The sequence below is a fragment of the Amblyomma maculatum genome, chromosome 6, assembly GCF_055883805.1.
Source record: "Amblyomma maculatum isolate TAMU_Amacu chromosome 6, ASM5588380v1, whole genome shotgun sequence".
In the NCBI taxonomy this organism is placed as follows: domain Eukaryota; kingdom Metazoa; phylum Arthropoda; class Arachnida; order Ixodida; family Ixodidae; genus Amblyomma; species Amblyomma maculatum.
In genome coordinates, this window is record NC_139349.1 from 55867631 (window position 1) to 55894281 (window position 26651).

The following is a 26651-nucleotide window of genomic DNA, read 5'->3' on the forward strand; positions in this document are numbered from 1 at the left end:
CACTGATATCTCGCATACACGCCCAATGATTCGCTATCGCGTTAAAAGCCCCCTTCTCGGGAAAATTCAGCGCCAGCATTGTGAGCAACAACTCTGGCACGAGGTGCTTGGTCAGTGACATGACCGTGCACTGAGTGGTCGTTGGGACGTGTGATGTCACATCGCACATGACTTAGCCAAATTGCAGTCACTGCCGAATCGAGCTTGGTCTTCGGGATGCGAGGGTCGTATTAGAATGCAGCCTTTTGTGACGCTTGGATCTCACATTAGGTACTACGCTGCCTCTATGCCACGCAGACATGCTCTTGTGGCTTGGTTGAAACGTGGCTTTGTATCAATGTCCGGTGGTTTCTCATATTATCTGGTAGATTGCCACTCTACTCTAATGGCGGTTTGTAAGGTCCCAAAGCAATTCAGGCTACTAGAAATGCCGTTGTGGACGGCTTCGGAAGACCACCTGGATTCTTTAACGTGCACTGACATCGCACAGCATACGGCGCCTCCATCTAAAAGCGGCCTCCGCGACTAGAATTCAATCCCGTTCAGTAGTCGAGCGCCCTAAGCAATGAGCCACTACGGTGGGGCTTTTCGTTAAAGAGTATGTGTGGGAAAATATAGAGGCACAAGATAAGAGATTAGTGATATACGAGTAGCAGCAAAGGGCATGAATAGTACTTGAACGAGGATGCGCAAGGGGAACCAGCAGATAGGAGCCATTAGCGCTGTATCGCCATACCCTTAAATACGGAGCCTAAGTCTCCTTCTAATATGTTTGGAATGATAATTATGTTGATTCACGCTCACGCACGCTCATGTCACGCGAGCTCGCGAGAACGGACACAAGAGAACAAATGCAAAATGTATTTGTGAAAATTTATTTTGCACACTGAAGAACGGCGTAACTTTTGTTACATAAAGAATTATGAAATGAAAACAACTTTCCTCCCTTTTTAAATAGAAGGGTCCTGTTCGTTACATTTCATATTTTTTGCGCATGAGTTTTCATGACAATTCAAGAGATCCTGCGAAGCAGGTTGCCTCAAATTGCTGTGAAAAATGGAAGCTGTGAAAGGGAGGAAGGACACCCTAGATCATTCAAGGTCACTTTGTTGCTGCAGTAACTTGCTTATGTGAACATCCTAAAAAAAGTATGACTGTTCAAGTTACCAAAGGTAGATACGATGCCAGAAATGTCCTTCTCCAAAAATCTTCACCTCGCTCGAGTGACTAGACAACACAGAAAACACGGGTAAATAACAGCTCTATGAATGAATAATGCAACATGTGCGCACCTCCTCTCTTGCTTCTTCTGCACTCACTTTGCTCCAAGATATTCCATTGAAATGAAAGCAAAATAAATGAAAAATGTAGGGCATCACCGCAGCCCCAAATAATAAACCGCTTCGTTGCTTCACACGTCAGTAACCTGGTTAAAAAAAAAAAAAAACGCAAGCTCACCTCACCTGGGTGACTAAGCTGACTAGAACCTGTAGAAAGCTTAAGTATGAATGTTGAAGTGCATTTGTGAAAACGAACAAAATATCAACATGTACGCACGCTCACAACCTCCTTGCTTCCCTGTATTTCATTGCACTGGCCTTCTAGGCATAACTGGAGATGAATTTGATATACATTATATGCACTCCTCTGAAAGCATCGAAGCCTCGACTGCATGCATACATGCAGTCTTGTGGCCACGGAGTTATTGCCAGTCGTCACATTTCGACGTCGTCTACCCGGCGCACACTGCCCAGGAAAAGCACTACATCGGCTTCCGGTGGTGGTGCTCCGTGGGTCCGCACCAGGAACAAGAAGGGATGGTCGGCAGTAAACTCGACGGCGTCACGGCGGGTCAGTACGGATGCCGAGCCCGCCGCTGCCTCGGTTCCTTCTTCGGTCACCTCAATGGCGGCGCTGTGCAGGGCGACACTGACGCCACCTGGAGCGCCCTGACCGCAAACCGCAGAAGTGGCGCTGGAATTTCCGCCGCTGCTGGTAGAAGACGCTGCGATGCCCGAGAGGTCGGCACGCGGACCGAACATGTCGGTGATGCCCATGGCGGTAAGGACGCGACGGAGGTCCGTGGTCGTCGCCAATTTGAACCGGGGAAGTCTCAGGCGAACCTGTGGGGAATAATACACATGATCGAATGCCTGCGCTCACATTTCCATGGCTTCCAAATATCTCGGGGGCATGATAAAATAAGGACAACGTCGTGAACAAAAGCGCATTTTGCGTTCTACAAATTTTGCACCCTGGACATGCTAAACATAGCTAGTGCTGTGATTAGTGTGGACTGTGGAAGCTTTCTGCAAGAATGGCGAAAAGTTACTACTAACAACCTGAAGACATAGGTATATATGCTTCACAATATTTGTTACATTCAAATGCTTCCTTGTGTTTGGTTAGTAGGGTTTAAGGTCTCAAAGCGACTCAGACTATGAGAGACGCCGTAGTGAAGGGCTCCGTAAATTAAAATGTGTGTGCAGCGTTTGCAACGCCTCTATCTTCATATCCTTACTTGGGTTTCTAACAGCTCGTTTTCCGTGTTACCGCACTATATTTACGATCAGGTCATACAGAGTGATTACGGAGTTGTATACCTGGTTTATCACCTTACTCAAATTGCGCCCGGACGCCGCCACATGAATACGCAGCATTTTTTTTTTTTCACTTAAACTTGATAATTTTGCTTATTCATGCCTACATCAAACAAGCATCCCCGGCTTGTGTAGAGGGAAATATGAAGGTAGCTGTATTAGTTTGTGCCAAGCCAGGAACATTAGTATCCCCTGGTGCGAACAGAACTTAGTTTCCAGAAAAAGTGACGGTGCTTCGGAAGACCAAAATGCCAAATTTTCCCCATCCACCCTGTCCCAATATGTAATGTGGCACTTTGTTGCACTTCGTTTCAACCTGAAGTATAGCTGTCTTCAAATGATATATCGTTCAGTGTTGCACACATTTTGTGAGTTGTCCGAAAAGGCACTTAAATGCTCCACACGGGATCACGGTAACGCACGGTGCCCCGGAGCCGCAATAAACGTCATTACGTGTCCCACTGCGGGGCGCATACCTTTGTCGAACTGTTGGAACTGGAGATCATTGCCGCCAGTTCCGAGGGCGTGACCCGCTGCTCAAGATCGGCAAGGCCGTCCACTTTGTCCGGAAGAACCACGACCATGGAGGCTCTGAGACCCCTGCAAGCAGCCGACGGCTCTGTTCAGCGCACTGCACCTGAGCACCTTTTTGTTTGTTCGGGTTACGCAAAACATCATGTTTATTTCCAAATCTCAGACCATGGAATGACACTAGCATTCCTGCGACGACCATAACGCTAAAGTTCTGTCACTACATTTTGGTTGTATCCTGGATTGGGCTGGAAGCAGTGCACTGTGCACTGCTCGTAGGAATCATTCACACAAATAATGACAGCGGTTTAAACATGGCATGAACCTAGGGTTTTGAGGTTATTTTTAGATTATAATCATCGAGTCCTTTTCAAAGAAATATAAAGTCTTTGTAAAGTTCTTTTTAATCACGATTAACTAAATAACGGTAGTTACTTAATACTTCCAACTAGTGCAGTGCAGCTGTACTCGATAAAGCTATTTCGCGACTTTTTCACTGAGCAGATGAGCTATCGACCTAAAAAGAGACTAATCGACCGTGTTCCTACGTCGGGGATGGTAAACGGCACGAGGTCAATAGGTCGCCGAGAGACCAGTTCTTCTTTTAAGTGTAGCTGTCCGAAATGCGTTCAACAAAGGACTCTGGTCCAACATCGCTTACTGAGTTAACCATCAGAACGGCCACTGCAGGAATGGAAATACGGGACATAATCGTGCCGGCATCAACACGAAAATTCAATAAAAGTTCGTTAATTGTATTTCAGGCCGAAATACGCGATCATGAGCTTTCAAATATTTTTTTTTTTAGAAAAATAAAGGAATTAATTTAACGGTTACATTCTCAATTCCCATTGTCCCTCACGGTTACGTCCACCAAGGCTAAGTGACATCCTTAAGTGCCCAAGTGAGGCTCAGAGGAGTTTAAAAAATCCTCGTGTGTTTTGTAAGGACTACTTCAAGTATCGTCAAGTGAGGCAGTCTTGACTGCTTTCTACCTACAATAACGACATTGCGAAAGCGCAATATTGTTAGTCTGGAAGAGTGTCTAGCGCATGCGCCCCGGCGCCAAGGATTGTTGCCGCTACGCGATACGCAATCCTTCAAATGAAAATCGCGGTGGTCGCGTCAGGTGACGTCACTTGTCCGCGAGGATTCCGAAAATCCAATATTTCGGAACCTATGAGCGCGTATGCACAGACTGCTCAAAATTCTGTGCTCAGCTAAGTCGGCGCTCATGCTTAAACGACCATTTTCGTTTCGAATATATCACTCACCAACTTCAAAATGTGTTGCTAAGACGCTATGATCTCACACAACAGCGCCGTCATCGACGGAACCTTCCATGAGTACTGCTGCCGATCTCCGAGAACGAGATCGTCTTTGGAAGCTACAGACAAGAACATTGACCACGAAAGAGGACAGACATCCCATTAATTATATCTTTACCCGACACGGCGATGTAACCAGTATAAACCATGTGTCCCACTTCAGTTACCACATGGTAATACTAGCTGTCCTGCGGAATAGAGCACACGCGTGATTTAAAGTTTCCTCAAAAACTGCACTTCGTTTAATCCCTGCAGTAGTATAACCTTGGCTCACGGATTAGACCGCTGATTTCTCTGAAGTGATAGCTTCACTACGCGAGGTAAATCCAAGGTCACCGTGTGCTTCCGATGACCTTCAAACAGCTTCGAGGTCAAGTTGGAACTTAAGCCACAACTCCTTTTGGTAGCTATGTTTTCCCCCAAAGGTCTAGGTCAAAGGTAAACTGACGTGGGAAGTAGTTTAACGCGTGAGAAGCTACGTTGCGAGACATGATCGCTGACGTCCGTCTCGAGTTTATATTTAGGAGCACCGCGCACCTCGGCCGGGGTTGAGAGGTCGGGGTGGCTGCTCCTGGCCCTGCGGAGCTGGGAATGGGAGTCCCCGCGGGGGCTCGCCTGCCACCGGTGGTTGTACCTGTTGTAAGCTGTCATTGCACCCGCCGCCATTTCGGTGGCGGACGACGGCTGTTGCGACGCGCGCCTTTCTCTCTCCCTCTTCCTTTATTTCAATAGCAATACCATGCTAGGCTTCGGCCTGTCGCGTTGTGCCGGGAAGGGCCACATTTGACCTTGAACAGCCACGAAGAAGACGAAGACGAAAAAGACGAAGGTGAAGAAGACGAAGAAGTATACGAAAAAGAAGCAGACTGTGACGAAGAAGACGAAGAACAAGAACACGACGAAGATGAAGACGAACGCTCGGTCACCCGCAGCTAATGCTTTCGCTCCACAGTCGGTTCAGCACCACTGAACCCTTCTAATTTATATGTGGGCTGGTAGCCTACGTTCTCGCGTCATACACTTAAAGGATGAGCCCCCAATAATGTAGCACCTTACACTGGTAGGGCGTGATAGGGGAATAATGTAGCAGGCAAAAGAAGCTTCCGTCGTTGCTATCGCAATTCAACTAGGGTCAACCAGAGTTAAACCACAACTAATTTTTTCTTTCTGTTTCTCTGTAATTTCTCCTCTGTTCGCATGCAGCAGCCGGGGAGCCAGTATTAGGCCCGTGCATTTTTTTTTCTTCTTACCGACAGTCGCAACGACAACAGCAGCATCAGCCGGAGGTTTAACCGAAGCTAAACCACGCCTATTTTAAAGGCGAAAGCCTTAATGGCTCATGCTGTCGTGGACAAAGTGTGTCCCGCCTTTGCGGCATTGTGATTGGCTGAGGCGAGATGCGTCCCTGTCATCTACAATGCCACATTTGAACGCGCGCCAAGGAACGCCACGTGACAGGAGCGATGGTGTACCTTCCAAACTCGCACTTGCCGGAGAAAGTCTGATAGATACTGCGCCTTTCCTTCCTGTAAACCAATTAATTCTATGCAGCACTGCAACGAATGCCGATAAGAGGCTAACGTTGGGAGGCAAATTATAGGATAGGAAGTGTAGGCTTTCGCCATTCTCCTCTTAAGAGACATCCGACACGCTAGCCAGGTTTCATATAACTTGGGAAAATTCTCCCTCAAAAAGTTCAACTCGCAGAACCAGTGCACTTAGAATTTCGGGCAATCAGAGTAAATAACAGCCTCTAAACCGTTCAAAGTTGCGTGCAAGATCTTAATCCTGAGGCTTCAGCAAGCGACTGGCAGAACAGAATGTTAAATGCCTTAAAAGCGTCTCACCTGTAGGGTATGGTGACAAAACTGACCCCAAGACCCTCGTGGCGTCCAACGGTGAAACGCCCATTCTTGTACATCATCTTCACCTTCCTGCTTTTCGTGGGCGTCTCATAGAAGAGCTCATCGACGGTCAGTTCAGGCTCAAACTGGTCCGCCCAGACACCCCGGAAGTAGATGGCGTTCACGAGCGCAGCGCAAGTGGCCGCGTCCACCGACCCACGCGGCAAGAGCTCCGCGATCTTGGACGCCGTTTCGCGGGACACCCACTCGTTGATGACGCGCCGCGCAGACTCCGGGTCCGCGCCGAAGTCCACGCTGACCGCTGAGGCACCGTACGAGGCGTTCACCAGTGCCACGTAGTCGGGGGACGGCTGCAGGTCAAGGCCGGCGTAGAGTCTGTTGGCCACGCGCAAAGTGACGCCGCCGCCGGAAGGAGCCTGCTGGTCGCCGTCGAAGACTCGGCTCAGGCTTCTCATGAGTGACGCGAACGCGGCGTGGATGGCGTCGTCTGATGTTCCGCGACCGTCACTCAATCTGCTCCCAGAAGGCCCCTAAGAATATAACATGTCGAGATAGCAGCTTGATCGCAGATGTGACGCTACACAAGTAGACATAAATGTCATTAGAGTTTGAGCAAGAAAACTAGCTTGGCTTGCTTCGAATGGAGGCAGTCATATCCAAAAAACACATTCTCAGCCAAGTTCAAAGCGTTTACAAACATATCCATTTTTCTCCCTCGGACACGGTGTTTGCCAATTCCTGGTTTTGTGGGCTAAGATTAACTGCAACTGAATCTTTAGCATTAAGCACCAAATGAGAAAATATGGCTCATGCAATCGTGCGTGGAAGAGTCGAACGGAAGAGCGCCGCTATCCGGTTTCCGCTAGAAACAACTAAACGCATCCTCCTCCTTTGTCGGGCATCGCTAGCCACTGTGATTCACATACATCTCTCTTCAGTGCATGTCACGATCGCGTTCACCCTCCGCGTGAGAGTCCCTTTTGGGTATATGCAACAATTTCAAAAGATGAAAAGGATCTACATTGCATAACATGTGGGAGATGGGGCACTCTAGATCATATTATTTGGGAATGTAACAACAGCCCATGAGCTAAAGAAAATATGGATAGAGACGCCTGGGAGACCCTGCTGCGAAGCGAGGACCCCGCTCAGCAGCAGCAAGCCATCCGCTTGGCGGCTGAGGCCGTGAAGCAACAATGCATATTCACCAGACCTTAGTTCGCGAGGCTCCTGAGTAAGGCTCCATCAGGCCTGCGTGCCGGGGAGTCCGAAACGGAGCTTCTTCTCGGCGGAAATAAATGTTTTCAACAACAGCAACAACTATGGCTCAATTGCTCAATTGAAACAATTGCAACACACATCACACTCACGCCTTCGACGAACAGGGCACGGATCTGCCTGGCCGTGTTGTTCCGGGCTCCGGCCAGCGTCATGCCCAAGGCAGCCGCAATAGTCAGCGGCGAGCACAGCAGGCTGCTGGCATTGGCGTTGCTGTCCACGTTCAACAGCTGCTTGTACAGGTTCAAGGAAAAGGTGAACAGAAGCTGTCCAAAGGCAGGTTCCATCGTGGAGCTGTGAGAACAGAGTAAGAGGTGAGGTACCTTCCAGGTAGGTGACTCATAAGTCCGCCCCTTTTTGTGTTAAAGGGAATAAACCAGTTGCGGTTCCCATTAGAAACTTGAACGCGTTAGCTGACAATGTAAGCGTACGTTTGTGAAGAGACGCAGTGAAAGTAAGCAGTTGTGAGTATTTGCCGAGAACATGGCTGGACTCGAGTGGAGGCGGCGCGCTGTCTAAAGTAACCGAGCGCGCGCCGGCGGCTGTCGCGCGCTCGCAGCCGTGCCGCGGCGCTGCAGTTTCCGGCGCTGCCCCTGCTATCCGGCTACGAGTGTAAACTGATTGACGAAATCCTCGATTAGTATTACAGCGCTTCGAAGGACCGAAATCGCATGCCACACATGTTACACACTTGCATTGCGATCATCAGAGTGGGGAGAGAGAAATGACGAGGCTTACGTCAGGCAGTTGACACTCACAGCCAGGGAGCAAGGGCCAGTGCCGGGGACCATATACAGGCGCTCTGCTTCGAGCTAGTTCCGACCACCGGCGCAGGTGCTGGGTCACGTTTGGCGAAGACGGTACATCAGTACGGAGCGTGTGTGCCCCAGGAACAGAAATGACATATTACACAGATATCACATAATTGGAGTCACTATCAAGGGCGCTGCCTGGCTTTCGGCTCCTAGACGCGAGGTCGCTCGATCAATCCCTGTATAGCAGAGGCGAAATACGATTATTCGACGATGTCGCTATAGTACGCCTTATAGAACCACAGACGGTCGGAATAGTACTGCAATAGCTTTAAGGTCTTGTTGGGTGGAAGACATGTGTAGGCTTGACTGAAAAATCGTGATTTCTCGAGTTGTAGCGTATAAGGGTAATTAAGCGAAGTGAATTATTAGGCCTAGAAGGAAATTGAGCTCTTAAGTGGTCGAATCGAACCTCTGACAGTGCCAAAGTCAAACCAGCTACCCCTTATATGCCGCCGAGGCCCGGTACAGCGTTCACCAAGCGCGTCGGTGAACAGTGTGCGCCAGGGACCCTAATGAACAGTACGGAGGTGAACTCGTGTCGCCCAATCCTTTGCTTCCCTAACATGGTACCGGGACATATTCACGCCCAGCTAAGCGCCCACGTAATTCAGCACCAAAACCTGCACTTCCTTTTGGTAAGAGGGATTGGGGATAGGCAGTAGGGATAGATTTTGTTGGCAGGCTCACACCATGAGGCAGGTGTCAGACACCTCCCCACAGAGCGAGAACCGCCCGTCGAATAATAATAATAATAATAATAATAATAATAATAATAATAATAATAATAATAATAATAATAATAATAATAAATAACCGGTTCACCAGAAAGGAAAGGCGCAATATCTGTCACAATTGTGCCGTGAACACCTGAACCGCACCAGAAGGGAAAAAACTGACTGATTTATAGGAAGGGAAGGCGCAGTAACTGTCTGACTTGTTTTCTGTGGACACCTCAACCGACTGTGAAGCTGTGAGTATCCCAGCGGGGTACTCACAGCTTTCGTTCTACCACTCGATTCAGGCTTGATTCAGGCCATGCTCAAACCCCCAAAACTTTGGTGACTTACGAAATTACTCCGTAGCCCTCCACTACGGCTCCTCTTTCTCTATTTCCACTTTCACTTCCATCTTCCTCCCTTCCCTTACAGCGCGCTTGCGGTGTCCACAGAAAAACAAGTGAGACAGTTACCGCGCCTTTTCCTACCTATAAATAAATCAAATCAATCAATGGTGACTTACGGCGAGGTCCTATTATTCCGCGAATTATAAAAGGTGGTCACCATGGAAACGGTGCAAGGCCATCGCATAAAAGCAGCGCTTACCGCGTGAATAATAATAATAATAATAATAATAATAATAATAATAATAATAATAATAATAATAATAATAATAATAATAATAATAATAATAATAATAATAATAATAATAATGTTTTTTATAGGAAAGGAAAGGACAGGCGCAGTATCTGTCATGGATGCCTGAACTGCACCGAAGGTAAGGGATGAGGATGAGAGTGAAAGCGGAAAGAGAAGGGGGTGCTGTATAGTGCAGGGCTCTGGAGCGATTCCAACCACCCGGGGGAATTTAACATGCACTGACATCGCACATCACCAACATCACACGGCGCGATCTGTCACACTTGCTCTGTGGACACCTGAATCGCTCCGTAAGGGAAAGGATGAAGGCGGGAATGAAAGTGGAAAGAGAGTAAGGGGAGCCTTGTGGAGGGCTACGGAGTGATTTCGACCCCCTGGGGATCTTTAACGTGCGCTGACATCGCACAGCACACGGACACCACTTCGTTTCGCCTCCATCGAAATGCAGCCGCCGCAGTCGGGATCGGACCCGGGAACTACGACACAGTAGGCGGGCGTGTTACCACTGCTATAGCTGCCGTCAAGCTGGGCCGACTGGGGGTGAAAAGTAGGGTTAGCGCCCATAGGAATACATGGAACCGAACGGTTTCAAAGCACTTTTCTCATTTCGCGGGGCAGCTAGAGCAACCATATGAACATCCTATAATAGATCCTGAAAGTATTAAATCTCATTATCATGTCGAAGTATATATCCTATAATAGATCCTGAAAAATCTCATTATCATGTCGAAGTATATATATTTAAAGCACTGCGAAACGCATGGGGGTGCTGGTCGGGAGGGCGACCCATAGAAACACATGTAAACGCAACTTACCGCAACGTTTTTTTCTCGTTTTGCAGAGCACCAGAAGTGATAGCCAGTCGTTAAACGTTGGCCAGCGCTTTGTAGAAGTGCGTGACAAAGTATGTTACGTTACTGTGGAGGCAATCTACTTTTAAAACCCCTCGTTGTCTAGAATTCGAGTTAAAAATGCATTGTGGTAGCGCGGCCAGTACAAATTACATGTAAAGAACGGTCCGCAAAGAAGCTGAATTTACGCCTACGAAAGCAGTCATTTGTTAAGAGCTGGTGCATTATTTTAAGGCCATGAGTATATGTATGCAACAACATTCCGCGTCTGACAGCTATGTAAAGCATATTTAATACCCCCCACCTGTCTAGGTAGGAGGCGAGTCACTCAAGCGGCTTTTGCGCTTTAGTCTGCGTTCTGCTATTACAGCCCACGACCGCACAATAAACCATTGCTGTGGCATTATTTGCGCGACCCGCTCCCCGGCCGACTGCACCTAGGGATCTTAGTGCTATGATTGGTTCATCCAAGAATACTTTCAGCACCCTAAAGACTTCGAGTTATAGGCCTAGTCTCCTTTAGGGCCTACTCTGCTGGAGGTTTTGCCTTCCATTCGTGCCTCATAAACTGAAAATTATAACCTAGCCACAAAATTTTTCAGGACTTAGCCCGCTGGAGGTTTTGCCTACCATCCGTGCCCCACATTCAATAAACTGATAATTCTAACATAGCCACAAAACATACACGACCCGCTTGCAATTAAGACCTCCAGATATGTGGCTTTCGTGGTATAGTTTCACTGCCCTATAGCTGTTATGACGACCACATTTTGTAGCACGTGCGCCCCCCCCCCCCCCCCCCCCCCCACCGCATGCACATTCAAAACTAGAATGAAGCTAGTGACAGCCGTGACAGAAGTCAAACACTCACGGTAGTTTTCTCCCAGCTCAGTCCAAAACTTGTGTGCTGGAACGTCGACAAAAGTTATACATCTAACTGGAAAAAAAAGTTCCGTGAATGAGAGGTATCTTATCTGCAGGGAGATATTTCGTCGGCATTCAGCAACCTCAAAATGTAATCGCATGCGATAGGACCCCCGCTTGACAGCTTTCGAAATGTGTTTAATGAAAATGATTACCTTATCGCTTTTGTTATTGCCAATACCGGGTGCTGTTGCAACCCAATGAATGTCATATGTGTCACATCTCTTGAAGGTATATGGTGTCGAAAATTGCCACACAAAAGGAGAAGGATCCGCTCATCCGCCTTTTTGAGGCCTTTATAAAGGCCTCAAGAGATGTGACCTTTTTGAGGCCTTTATATAAAGGCCTCAAAAAGGCCATTATTTAAAGGCCTTTACCCCAGCCTCAAAGGCCTGTGAGGCTGGGGTAAAGGCGATGACAATTTTGATAGTACGTCGTGATATCTTTGAAGGTGTAGAACGGATTAAAATCGGGTTCCTGATCAGGTGGGGAGGAGAAAACAGCCCAGTGAGTGAGCGCGCGGACGGCTGCGTCTGCTGCCTCGTTTCCTACCAAACCCTGATGAGCAGGGGCCCATATAAGGTAACGGTGTGCGGGGTCCGTATCCCGTATGCAATTTAAGTAGATTTGATAGGTCCAACAAGCATTAGTCGGGCACGCCCGGGCGGCGGCAACCGCCACTGGGGTCCCAAACTAGGGACCTCCACCTAGTGCTTGTAAGTACTGGTTCCTTATGGGCTGATCCAAACATACCTCCTGGCCCTTGTATAGCCAATAAATGTTCTTATCATCACCCAAAAAGGAAGTCTTTTCCACCTTGCCAGATAGTATACGCGCAATTATAGAACGCTCCGCGTGTGCTATCTCGGACGATAACGGCCTATCGCCCCACATCGGCAGTCAGTGAAAGTGACATCGCTTGTGTGGAGGCCCGCCCGCTGTACCGAGTGCTCCAATGAACTAAGACAATTTACGGGCGGGCCTCAAGCATCATACTGCTCCCCTGTAACGTATAGTGCACAAACTTTTTATTTTCACCTACCCTCGCCTTCCTATCACTCACCTCTTTGTTTTCCTCTCTCTCTCTTACTATTCCTTTACTTCTGCCGCCCCAGTTCAGGTGCTTTTGATGATTAGATAGCAGATACCGGGGCTGAAAAACATCTTTCTACTTCCGCTTTTTTTTTTTTTGTTTAAGTGAATAAAAAAAACACTTACTACTTGCTACTTGAAATCGCACAAACATTTCAAACCCGGTTTTCTGGGTGGGAAGAAATGTTACAGGTATTTATATTTAGTACACTTATACCACATGCATCCCATCTCAACGTAACGAATCTTTAAAGAAGACCGATAGTTGTATCCTCAATTTATTAATTTTTTTATTCGCGAATAATGTGAGCCTCGCGCACGACATCGCACAGCAAACGGACGCCTTTGCGTTTTACCTGCAGCGAAACGCGCTACGCATAGTGTCAGTGCACGGAACGCGACCTTGTTATAAATGCTGGTGATGGATGGATGGCTGCATGGATGAATAAAGTTAAAGTTAAATTGGTTCACAGGAAGGGAAAGGCGCAGTAACTGTCACACTTGCTCTGTGGACACCCGAACCGCGCCGTAAGGGAAGGGAGGAAGGTGGGAATGAAAGTGGAAAGAGAGAAAGAGGAGCCGTAGTGGAGGGCTACGGAGTAATTTCGACCACCTGGGGATCTTTAACGTGCGCTGACATCGCACAGCACACGGACGCCACTTCGTTTCGCCTCCATCGAAACGCAGCCGCCGAGGCCGGGATCCGATCCCGGGAACTCCGGCACAGTAGTCGGGCGTCTTACCACTGCACCACCCCGGCGGGGCGCATGGATGAATGGAAAAATTTAAAAAAAAAAAAAAAAAAAAAAAAAAAAAAAAAATTTATACCCCGCCGGGGTGGCGCAGTGGTTACGACGCTCGACTACTGTTCCCAAGGACGCGGGATCGAATCCCGGCCTCGGCGGCAGCTTTTCGGTGGAGGCGAAAAGCAAGGCGTCCGTGTGCTGTGCGATGTCAATGCACGTTAAAGAACCCCAGGTGGTCGAAATTTCCGGAGTCCTCCACTACGGCGTCTCTCATAGCCTGAGTTGCTTTGGGACGTTAAACCCCACAAACCAACCAACCAACCAAAAATTTTATTCCGTCAGAAAGTATACGTGCGGAGGAATCCGTGTTAGGTGGCCATAAATGGCGATCGCCTGAACGGCCTGACGGCGACCTGGGCGGCCGATTCAACGGCCATGATCTGGACGACCGGGTCTGAGCTGGCCAACACGGTCTCCCACTGCTCGAGAGGAGGATCACGCATAATATCAACGCATAGGAGGCGTTGACAATATCCGCCGGCGGCGGCGCTATGCTGCTCTTCCATAAGACATGATCATGGGTTGTCAGCTCCTGACACTACTTGCACTCCGGCTGAATCTCCTCAGGCTTTTACTCAGTAGATATGGATTGAGGAAACACCTAGTTTGCATTCTTTTCCAGACGCATTCCTGTACCTTGACCAACTGCTTGTCTGGGGGCGGATAAATCCTCCACTCCAGTTTATAACGATTTGTGATGTCCGTGAAAGGACACCAGCCCATTTCTCGTGGACCTCCCCGGAACCGCCGGCCACCTCGTTTCCAGGGTTACCAGAGTGTGCCGATATCCAGGCAATTTCCACCTCTCTAAGCCCCCGTACCGTGGCCTGATCGAGCACCTGGGCCGCTGCAACCGGTATTCTGGCCCTTTCAAATTTCGGATGGCTGTTTTTGAGTCGCTAAAAATCAGGTCCGCAATGGTATTGGCTAACGCTATAGCTACCTCCTCTGCAGTTTCTGAGGAGCGGGTTCCGATTGATCTCCAGGTGACCGAGTGTCCTCGTCCATCCACTACCACAACTGCAAATGCGTCCTTGTCTTTATACTCCGCGACGTCTACATAGCTAGACGGCCCCATTGCACTTGACATGTTTACAATCATCATCATCAGCAGCAGCAGCCTGACTATACCCACTGCAGGGCGAAGGCCTCTCCCATATTTCTCCAATTAACCCGGTTCTGTGCAATTGCACATTGCGATTGCACATTGCAATGTGCAATTGCACAGAACCGGGCTCAGAACCGGGCTGGCGGCCTGTCCAGCGGAGCCAGAAGTTCTTAGCATCCCCTGCTGCATCACAGGTCTGACCGCCGCCGTGGTCGGTTGTTCCGCAGCCGGTGGTGACTGAGGGCCGGGGTTTTATGGAACTAATCATGAGAGGTTGCGGCCAATTACTGCACCAGGGTGGCCAACTCCTGTTCTGGTGAGGGAGTGCGTTTTTGGAGGTGTTCACCGGCATCAGGTCGCACCTTAAACCTGTTTATGCAATTCCATTGACACGCGGATTTTTTTTTTTCTTTTATATAATGGCACCGGGATTTGAGCCCCGGTCCTCTTGCATGCGAGGCGGATGTTCTACCGCTACGCCACCGCTGCACCCATGTTTACAATGCATCTACCGAAATGCTTCTGGGATTAGGGGTGCACAGCAACCTGTAAGAACTACGAGAGACGCACCTTTAGATGCAACTCGGCAGGATTTCGAAAACGAAAGCGGGGAAGGACATATTGCAGAGGATCGGCATTGGGGTTGAAGCTCCAGCCGAGGAAATTGAAGTTCAGGTGAGGCGGAAAATCCAAAAAGGCTTGCACATAAAGCCTTTGTCCGAGAATATGCATCCAGTACATTATGAGGGCCGCAGGAAGGCAAGAAACAGCCAGAGCTTTACATGCTAATAAATGCTGCTGAAACACCTGAGCAGCGAGAAGCCAGATCGGCGGCTAAACGCGAGGATTACCATGCGCAGAAGCGCGACAAGACCGAAGCGGTTTTGTAAAAACAAATATAACAAAATTTCGATCGTTATAACCAAGGTTAAGTAGGGTTAAACCTCGCTATTTATCTTTAGTCATTTGTCACGTTACATTAAGTTTCGGCTTGCTTTACATAGCCGCCTCGGCCGATATAATATATACTGCAGGGCCTGTAGTGTGGCACGTGTGTCGCTATGCGGGCACCACTGCATCTTTTACTATATATATACCGTTGCGAATAAAGCCCGCACTAATCCGGTGCAATTCGATCGCCATGGACGCTGCTACCGCTCAGTCCTTAATCGGAGTAGTGCTTTGTCCACCGCCGCCGCTTGACTCTGACAGCTCAAATGCCCGGCCCTCATGGCTCCGACAGCTCGAGAACTTCTGTTATGCATCAGGACTTTCCACAGCTACACGAAGTCCAGATGCATATACCATGCTTTACTGCATGGGGCCGCAAGCAAGAACGGTCCTCGCGTCGACAACGCTGTCGGAATGAGGGGCTCCAAGAACTTATCACCTGTCAAGAAGGCCTTTCCGGACGCAGCAACCAGGTTAGACCATTACATTTGTTGTTGTGGCTGTATCTATTTTAGGTTTCGCACCAACTTTCTATCCAGTCTGCAGTGGGCACTGTACATGAGTTGCGCGCCTCCGGTCGAAACCCCTTGCCTGCTTCTGCCGGTTGTATTGATCATCCTACTTAAAAGCCTGAGACATAGGCTAGCAAGGCTCAGACCACTTTGATGTTTTGGGAACCCTGGTTTGCAGGCGTCTACCCATAGGAGGCATGCACAGGGCTTATCCCATTGACACCAGGAGAATCTCTCCAGACCATGCAGTGCTAGGAAAGGATCCGTCCTGCGGAACATGTCTTTGACGGTTATCATTTACACCTATCCATTGGAACCCCGCCGTGATGATGCAGTGGTTAGGGCGCTCGACTTTAGGATGTGGGATCGAATCCCGGCCGCGGCGACTGCTTTTCGATGGTGGCTAAAAACAAGGCGACCGTGTACTGTGCGATGTCACTGAACGTTAAAGAACCTCAGGTGGTCGAAATTTACAGTGCCCTCCATTACGGCGTCTTTCATGGCCTGAGTTGCTTTGGAGATGTTAAACCCCCCAAACCCTATCCATTGGACTGTGGGCAATGGTTCCTTCTAGTAACATACCTGAAGCCGTACGCCAATGCAAACGCAGAGAATTCATTCAATGATTTGTGGACCACTGTCACTGAGGGCCAGTCACTGGAGATGGACTGGAGGTGCAGTCATCTCGCAACGAGAATAATACAAGCAGTTCGGAGGTAGTACTTCTTAACTCGCCTTCCTTGCACGGCTTCACAGCAGTCACAACGTCATGTCATGTCCACCCACCCCGTGTGTCTAGGTTCGGAAGACCGATCCGGAGGCCTAAAGACTGAACTTGGCGTGGCATACTTACATCCTTTCTTAAAACAAAGGAGGGTGTAGTGCGTGCCGTGTGTCGCTAAGGGGCACCACTGTGATCTACACTACATATATACCATTTCGAATAAATCACGATTGTGATTTGCCCCCTGAGTGGCGTGGTATATGCGGCTCGTTCTTGCATGGTGCGTGCTTGCGGAAGCATGCCTCGAGACAGGCCATCCCCCAAATGGAGCCTTGCTTAGCCTATTACCATAAGCCTTGCTTAGCCCATTACTATATGGTACCAATCTATTTCGCTTGCCGAGCCTGGCTGTTTACGAAGCGAAAGCTTCACTGGCCTTGTTGAGCTAAGGTCATCGGCTCCTGGCGTCTGACCTTCAATCGGAGGTGTGTCAGCCACTGGACGAACCATGCGACTCACTGCAGCTGCGCGCCGCTGCCGCCTTTCAGCTGTGGCCACGTGACATCAAACGTGACTCGCCGTTCGCCTAGCAGTTCCTCTCTATCGTCTCTATGAACGAAGCGAGTCGGCCGCAACTGTCATCGCCCCAGTCTGGTAATCCAGCTGACGCTGACAGACATGCTAAAACTTTAGCTGAAGGTAGGCAGCGTAAACTCGTCAAGCCAGCGGTAGCGACAGACGAAGAATGGGAGCGTCAACTGGCTCAGCAGTATCTGTAGACATAAAACCAAACAGCGAATCACCAATGCTAAACAATGCGGACATATACGAGCCTAACCGGCTTAGCAACACAGCTTAACCAATTGTCATAACAAAGATCTCGCTTGCATAACCGCGCTTAGCCAAGCTATGCAACAGCCATTTTTTTTCTTCGCGGTAGATATCGTCGAAATCGATGGGGTAGACTGGAAGTGCTTCCGCTCTAAAAGCTCCATGCAGCGACTCACGTTGCTCGGTGGACACCTCAAGCACGCCTTTGCCGGAGATACGAGTCGGATTATATGACGCAAGGAATGGGGTAGATAGAGGGGCCGTATAGTAAATGGCTGCGGAGTAACTTCGACCACTTGCGCTGAGATCGCGCAGCAGAGAGGCCTCATTTGCATTTCGCCTAAATCGAAACATGACTTCGAGGCCGGCAGCACAAAGACGAGCAGTTAGGTTCCGGGAAAACGAAACTAAAAAAAATACCTTGCCCTTACCTTGACTGTGCCTTTCGTACCGAACTCCTGGGCAGCAATGGAGGTTTGACACCGAAATCTTCTTCTGCTTCTGTTCTTGTCTCCCAGGGCTGCGTGCGCTGGCTGTCCAGATTTTTCTTGATGCTGCTTTAGGTCGTGTCTCCTGAGCTTTAAAAACTACTCTGTAATCTTATGTCAAGGAAAGTACAGCCTTCTCAGAATACAAAAAGAACAAACGAGGAAAAAAAATCATGTGCACCGAGACATGTAGATGAGAACGTAGTATATTATGGACCGTGGTTGGCAGGAACATTTGAGTAGTTCTAAGAATACACTGATGAACCCTATTTGTTTTTGTATTTTTTCAGTTATCTCATTAAAGAAATCGAAGTGCGACTAATAGCGCCGTGGTGAAGACAAGAAAATACAACACACATAATGAAAAAGCTGTTTTTAGCCGATAAAGTGATTGTCGCCGATGTCTTTTCTCTTATGTGATGAAAGTGGGGCGACAGGATATTAAAGAGAGTATAAAATGTCTGTGGTCACTTTTTTTTTTTTTTTTTTTTTTTTTTTTTTTGCGCTTGCGACAGGAAAAGCTTCCCAAAGGAAAAAAAAAAAAAAACTGCGGTACCGAAGTCGCGTTATTGACGTTACTGACGACGCAGTTTGTGTCTGCCTCGCCAAAGACAATTGCCCGCCACGCCTTTCCATTCTTGATCACCTCCTCCTCCTCCACTTCCCATCGTCCTCCATACGCTATCGCCCTAATGGAGGGGTGCTGTTGGGAAAGGTAAAGTATATATACTTTACCTATCCCAACAGCACCCCTCCATTAAGTGTGGAAGCATCCTATAGGATACTTTCACACTTAACAGAGTCGTCTGTGTACATGCATCAAGGTGGAAACGCGTCAAGGTCCTATTTCAGGTATAAATTTAGAAATTTCGCGTACACACATCACTTCTCTCTGAGCAAATTTATATAGACCCGAAAATGGTGTCTGTAGACAGCACAATGAATGTCTTCAACCGAAACTGGTGTGTCGGTTTTGAAAATATTCTCTACACGCCCCTTGCCCGAATTAGAAATACTCACCATCCTTCACCATCCTGATATCTAAACGAGGGAGGGGAAGGGGTCAAGCCATGGCAAGCGCTATAGCCCCACATGACGTCCACTTGGGTATGATATCGCGATAACGATGAAAAACTGATGTCACTATTGTGCGTCCATTAATCTAACTGACCTTATCACCTTATTTCGGCAAATAATTGCCATAAAGTTCTGCTCATTGATCTGCGCGTGATATTTATATATGTATTATTAAATCTAAAGGCACGTTGGCTGCAGTAGACCTCCAGCAAGCGCTTAAAGGGCCACTGTCCAGGCAAGGCCCTTTTAAGCAAAGGAGCCCAGTGTTTCGATCAGGTACCGGAGATAGTCTGTGCAAAATGCTACAGTGACACGCGCGCCGCAAAGCATCGAAAATACAATTCAAAGCTCCCTCATGCTCTCCTTTGAGAAGCCAGCTTCACCGCTTCCTGCACTGGCTCGACCGGCCCCGATAATGACGTACGTACCGGGAACGACGTCCATTGGTCCGTCTCGCTAACTGACGGGAGAAGGATGGGTGTCTACCGCTCGCAGCGCGCTTTTCCCTCGCCACGGCCAGACTGAAACCAGCGGCCCGCGCTCCCTCGACCGTTTTCTTTTTTTTTTTTTCGCGCTCGCGGAGAGCCACGCCCTCCCTCCCGCCAAACGCGGAGGAGGAAGGGGAATTTGTATTGCGGAGGCTAGACGACCTCGGGCAGGAGAGTGAAAAACCTTTGCGAGGGAACGGAAGGAGAGACTCGAGAGGCATGACAGAATCGGGTGATTGCGGTGGCTGTAACTGCGTTATTAGTTACTCTTTTCAAAAACATTTTGCGGCCTTGCGTTATTAGTTACTCTTTTCAAAAACATTTTGCGGCCTTGCGTTCTGGGGGCGAAGTCTCAAGGTCACCGGGGAAGAAAATATTTTCGACCGGAGGGTGGACAGTGGGCCTTTAAGCCGTCGGTGGTCCCATCGCTGACATATAACATATGCCACCAGAGTATTCCCCGAGAATTTCCTAGGAAAGCGCTACTCGGCTGGCTATCAAGCGCCACCGTTTCAGAAGCGATTCCCCATTCCGTGCTAAAGATGTGAAATAAAGAAGGAAAAGAAAAGGCGCGCCCTGCTCACCACAAGCGTGCCCCTGGGCTCTTTGGCGCGCCGTGGTGCCAGTTAAATTAAATTGGTTCACAGGAAGGGAAAGGCGCAGTAACTGTCACACTTGCTCTGTGGACCCCCGAACCGCGCCGTAAAGAAGGGAGGAGGGTGGGAATGAAAGTGGAAAGAGAGAAAGAGGAGCCGTAGTGGAGGGCTACGGAGTAATTTAGACCACCTGGGGATCTTTAACGTGCGCTGACATCGCACAGCACACCCCGATCTTTTATGGGAGCCCCCTCTCCCTCTCCATCTATGGCATCAGTCCCCTGTTGATCCTTCTAGCCCAAACGGGGAAGGAGCTTAGCAATTCCTCCATTAACACGCGACGGACTGCAGGGCAATAAATAATGGTGCATTGCTAGCATCTTCGACGCCATTGCAGCGGCTCAATCGATGCAGACGCGGTCAAGTTCGCCAGCATGTTCAATCACGTATTGGATGAAGTGGAGCGCGGACTTACTGACTGACTGACTAAAAAGTATTTTTTATTATTATTATTATTTTTTTTTTTTTTTTGCAATAAGGGAGCGGGATGTATGTATGGGGTCCCTAGTCCAAGACTCCAGCGGTTGCCGCTGCCGTCCGTGCTCGTGTTAGAGTAAGCTCAGCCCACCACTGTAAATGAATTGGGGCGCTAAAAATGCGAATGAGTTTAGCCGACTCAATTAAAGTTTGACGGGCTCGTGGCCCGAGCAATCCAGACTCGTCAGAAAAAAAAAAAAAAAAGAAAAACGTTTCTTTCAATCTTTATTGCTTCCCTGCTCACTCTGACGCATACACTAATAAGCTGGAGACCCTTATTGTCGGTATTACTTTGGGACGGACTGAAGTTCCATCATTCCCTCTCCCTCCCTCTCTGCGCCTCTCATGCAAGTGCCTTGGACAACGCACCGCAAACGCTGGCTACAATCTGCAAAGAAGGGCGTGGAGTTGGGTATGTTGCTAAGTGAAGAATGCAAGATAAAAGACACAGACGAGACGACTAATGGGGACAAAGCCCTGCCCTCCAACGTATCTCATATTCGACACACACACTTCTACAAAAAAAAAAAAAAAAGTGTCTTCGGTTCATGCGCACGAGTTTGCATTTGCACAACAAAAGTGGTGCGTGCTCAGGCAAAATTGAAACAACTGCCGTTTTTATGCTTGCGAGCGTGCCATGTGTTTGTATTTTTTTTTCAGAAACTTGTGTGTGCCTTAAATGACAGGTGCTTTGGAAGTCGTTGCTGTCTCACAGATAGTCCGTTCGTCCACATCTTTTGTTTTCTGTACTTTACAAAGTACCATGAACAGCACATCTTGCGCGATAGAATATACTCGAACCAGGATGTAAGGAACGCTAAGGTGATCACGAAATATCTCGGCACATAAAAAATGCCAATAGAAAAGTTTGGCTTGCCACTCGTTGGGCGTTTCTATTGGACAAACCCACTCCTGATCGAAGCCGCAGTGGACGGTGCTTAGGAATTCTACCACCTGCTTACCATGACGTGTATAACCATTTTTCTTGTACACTATGCATACAATAACTGGTGATTAAAATCAAGGTACATGAAGATACAGCTGGTCTCCGTAACGCCTTTGGCAGCGAAGCACTCCACGCAAGGGCCGTGGCTATAGGCTTTAGTTAGGTAAGGCGGCTTCACCTAATAACATGAGTGTAGCGTGGTTTCATAGCTTCAGTACTATAATATGCACGCGGCCAAGGCCCCGCACTGACCGATCTGCGCGCTCGAAGTGTGATCGAAGAGTGTATTTGGAAGCGACATTTGAAGGGCTCGGCGCGCCGTGCGATATACCGATATAGCATGTACTGCGCGAATATCCGGATTGGGGACCAATTTCAAAGAATGATCAATGACCTAGACAAACCAAATAAAGCGGTATATGGTCGTAAAATTCACATGCAGATGACTAAAGTGGTGTTCAACAGCCTCGGAAGCGAGAAGAAGCAACGCGCTGACAGCGGTAAGGGAATACATCTATCTTGGACAGGTATATAGTGACTACAGAGGGAGTGCACAGACCCGGACCACGAAAGGGAAATAGCTCGGGAAACTAGACTGGGATGGAGTGCATCTTGCAAGTACTTATAAATGGTGCCTTACCAGTAGCTCACCGATCGCCTATGGGGCAGAAGCGTGGAGACTCAACTTAAATCGAGGACAACGCAGAGATCTATGAAGCAGAAAATGGCAGGCGGTACCGACACAAACTGTGCAGAGTGGATCAGGGAATAAATTCTTAAATTCGAGTTAATGATACTCTCGAAATCAAGAAGAAAAAAATGGGCATGGACAGGACATGTAGTGTGAAGAGATGATAATAGGGCAACAAATTGGATTCAAAAGAAGCGTAACAGGGGGCGGCAGGAAGTTAGGTGGGCTAAAGGGCTTTAAGGTGGGCGAGATTGGAAGTTTGCAGGAATCAAGTGGATGCAGCTGTCCCAATACCGGGTTAATTGAGGGGATATCAGGATTATGATGATGAGGCCAGAAAAGACATGTCGCAGCGCCCGATCGCCTAGTTTCTGATGGATGTTTGAGTATTGAGAGAGTTTGCAAGGAAGCAACACCTACGAGAAAAGCTACATTAATCCCTTGAGATAAGTTTAACCAACTCAAAACTAGAAAGTAAAAAAAAAAAAAGGACATCGTCCTATTCGGGCTGCTGACAGGCTCTCACTAATGACAGGCACTAATGATGGAAATGTGCGGGTATAGCGACTAGTACGCTCTCGTTCGAGGTTCAGAAAGCAGCTGATAACGTGATCGTGTAAATTTAGCAGACTATCTGACGACGCTCCCGTACTTCTCTCGGTTTCGGCGCAACATGTTCGAGGGTCGACGTTCGCGTGCTACCAAACCTTTTCAGCACACCGAACATGCGCTGATACGATCAGCTGCAATATACAAAGGCCTCGTGAAAGGGCTTTACAATCGGAAGAGTAAGCATTTCCGCACGCAAAGACAGAAAAGACAGAAAAATGTAGCCGGTCGCAGCACATATAATATGTATGTATATTCGCCTTTCGTTGCGCTCGGCAGCCAAGTGAGTCACAATGTCATGTGGTGATGACAGCACCGTAGGCGACAATGAAATGTGCGGACCTGCGAAGATCCGGCTAACTTGCGCTCGCAAAGAATGTTATTCGACAGTGGTGATAGCAACAAGCGTGCTAGACGGTCGTGGAACTAGAGAATGTCAGCTGCTATCGATCAGCAGCGCTTAATTTAAAGCTGGCACCCAAACACAGATGAAACGCTACTGGAATCGTTTCGAACGCTGAATCAATCCCGTTTGGCTGCTGCGATCACTCGCGATAAACCTCGGCGCGTCTTGCGCTACAAGGAAATTTGTTATGAGGTCGCATCCCAGCGAAATTGAGCGCGAATAAAGAGCACACTAACACGGCCACCGCTGCGAGCTTGCTAATAGAACACGTACACTGAAACAGCAGTGGCGCATATTGATCTTTTTTCTCATTCGACCAGAAGGAACAACCTAAGTATATGACTGCGCATGTTTTCCAACAGTTCCCTAGCAAAAAAATCCAATACAAAACTAATAGCCTATCAGATTATTGATATTGGTTTTATAGGTCTGCCAGAGTATTGGTCTTATGGGTATTCTAGCCTATAGGTTTTACAGGTCTGCTGGAGTATTGGTTTTATAGGTCAATTGTTTACTGGTCGTATAGGTTATGGTTTTATCAGTAATATGGCATCTGATAAAACAGATAGGTCTGTAATGCTAGTACACCCATAGCTGTCAATAATCTGATAGACCTACAAAACCAGTAGGCTTCCTATTGGTTTTGTAGGCCCTATGGAATATTGGTCTCATCGAATAGCTGCGGGTGTTTACCTCTCCGGATACCTGAAGGGAGAGGGCAGCTATGTTCCATTTTCTAGGGATGAGTTACGCAGTAGGTACATGTATACACATTTTAATCCGCCCACAATGACAGCGGCAACGCATACTGGCACATAATCCAAACATTCATCCAGGTAGCCCTCGATTCCAAGATTGCCGACTTCGGCCCGATGATGTAGTCTCTCCAATACTACGGCACCTGAAAGAAATAAAAAATTGCGTTACAGCTTGAAAAATAAGCGATTTCAAGAGCGCGACAACACCACGACTTCAAAAAATCGGCCCACACATATACCAGCAACCGCGATTGCGCGCGTATTCATGCGGAGGCGGAGGCAGTAGGAGGCAGTTAGGAGAGGCGCCGCCATTATTGAACGCCGAGGTAGCTGCTGAACCAACATTCCGCCTTGCGCCTCACCACAGGTTCTGCCACTTGAACACAGTGCGCACGACATTCGAAAACAGATTAACGCTAAAAAGTTCCATCAATACTTTCAAGAAATCGTGCCGACAACTTTCAAACTCGGAGCTGCGTTATATCACACCGCGCGATTCAAATTCCTTTGTTGGCGCGCAGGCAACGGCATTCTGCAACGCAAAGCCACATCATACACTGACAAAGTATAAACGTCAGCCCGAAGTTGTAAGTGATGCACACGCACCTGATCAAAAGCTGAACGTGCGCTGGAACGTTGATATCCTCGAGAAGCACCCCGAAAAAACGGCATAAACACAGGGCACCGACCGAGCTGCCGCCATCCCGATCAGCCGACAGCGACGATCGCACCAGCGCCAATGCCTCTACGGAGCTGCGCATGCGCGCCCAGAGGAGAGGTGAAAAGGAGGATAAGAGAGGCTAGCCTAGGTGGTGTTGGGCTAGCACGGGAACGCTTGCGCGGGAGTGGGAGTGAGAGAAAGGAAACCTACCTCTCCGCTGCGAACACCGCCGGCATCGCGCTACCGCGCTACCGCGTCGGCAGGCTGCAGCCCGATCCGTACTCTTCGCGCGCCCGATGTCGACTCCTCTCGCTTCGGCGGCGGTTGCAGTTGCTTGGACGCGCGCCTCTCAATCCATTTCACTGCCCTGCTCTGCACATGTAGGTGATTGTGACTCAGCTGGGCCCCGACAGAACAGTGCGTTTTCCCATCTTCATTCAGTGATCCAGTAGCAACAGCGTCGCGCGTCTTGCAGCTCCAACCGTACGTAGTTTGTTAAGACCGCGCGTAGAATTAAGTAAGAATATTTTGTGTCGCGGCGTTCTCAATTGTTATTGCGGCTAATATTGTACGTACGGCAACACTCAATAAACGGGATGAATGCGTGAGTTTTGGGGATGTGTCAGAGATGGAAAAGGAAACAATAAAAAAGACCTAAAATCTCCAACTGGCTGATCCTGCATGTAAGACTCATAAACAAAGGTATACTGACGTATCAGACACATGAACCAATATGTAGTGGTGACAAGCATGTATCAGCCTATAAGATGTATGGGCTTCTGCACTGGTCTGATACTTTTCTTATACAACCCACAGATAAACCTATGAAACCAATACTATTGCCTATAGGACAAATATGTACCAGTCTATAAGATTTATGAGTTTCTGTATAAGTCCCATAGAAATGCAGATACAACACATAGAATACCTACAGAACCAATACCGATTCTTATAGAACCGATAACGCTCCCTATTGGTCTTTTTTGCTAGGGTTGACGGGCACGTACAGTCATATGACGCACCCGCGCTGGAAACTAACAAGTGTTTAAAAAAAAATGCATATGCGCGCATTCATAACGGAAGGCATTCAAAAGGAATGCGCATGAGGCGCGCTTACTTCCAATTTAACGTCCGTTTATTTACAGCGATCGTAGCGCGCCTTCATGAAAACTGTCAGCTGCATCTGGCCCAGGCTATTGTAGAGCTAAACTATTCTCGTGGGTCATTTTATGCGCAATGAAATAAAGTATGCACGTTAAAGGGTCTGCTACCTTTGTCGGCTTCGGCACACGTATCAACCTGTGCCGTGTGTCGCTTGTTCCGTTGCCTGCATACTTTGTATTGCACAATATCGTAAACTAGGGAATTGGGAACGTGAGCATGCTTTAAAGCCCGAAAACGAGGAAGGCAAATACAGATTGATACGGAGCGGTTACTGGCTTTCAACAGAAACGCTCACCTCGTCTTTTTATCGTCTTGTGCCGCTGTGTTTTCATTTTGCCGCAAAACATTGAACTACATAACTGGCCAAGGGCCATTTGCGCCCTCTCTTGGTTTACTTTACTCCTGATTTGCGATTAAAGACATTATTATGGCTTGTTTAGTACTTGTGAACACTAGGTGGTTATAATAGAATACAATTATAGTGCACAGTCCAGAAACATGGTTTCTGAATGGTGATACAGTACCTTTTCTTTTGGCGCGCCACTGAGTTGCAGTCACCGTTCAATATTCGCGCCGAACAACTCAAACGCCAAGCCTAACTTCTTAAGTAGCCATTGCCAGCCAAGACCCGCTGAAGA

The 26651-nt window shown here is 48.3% G+C and overlaps 1 protein-coding gene across 1 annotated transcript; it reads right to left on the bottom strand.

The window, feature by feature from the left end:
• Window positions 1-867: 867 nt before the first annotated feature.
• Window positions 868-26595, bottom strand: LOC146185796 (iris-like). The gene is made up of 6 exons (XM_084606735.1): window positions 26533-26595; window positions 18024-18184; window positions 7695-7896; window positions 6307-6854; window positions 3077-3200; window positions 868-2123 (listed from the first exon to the last, which is right to left on the bottom strand). The coding sequence occupies exons 3-6, from the start codon at window positions 7887-7889 to the stop codon at window positions 1716-1718; spliced, it is 1275 nt and encodes a 424-aa protein (XP_084462861.1). The 5' UTR covers window positions 7890-7896; window positions 18024-18184; window positions 26533-26595; the 3' UTR covers window positions 868-1715.
• Between the last annotated feature and the right edge of the window lie 56 nt (window positions 26596-26651).

Coding starts and splice junctions, on each gene's coding strand:
- LOC146185796 (XM_084606735.1), bottom strand. CDS start 7,889: ATGGAACCTGCCTTTGGACAGCTTCTGTTCACCTTTTCCTTGAACCTG. Junction 6,855..7,694: donor GTGCCCTGTTCGTCGAAGGC/GTGAGTGTGATG, acceptor TTATATTCTTAG/GGGCCTTCTGGGAGCAGATT. Junction 3,201..6,306: donor TTTGTCACCATACCCTACAG/GTGAGACGCTTT, acceptor GGCTGCTTGCAG/GGGTCTCAGAGCCTCCATGG.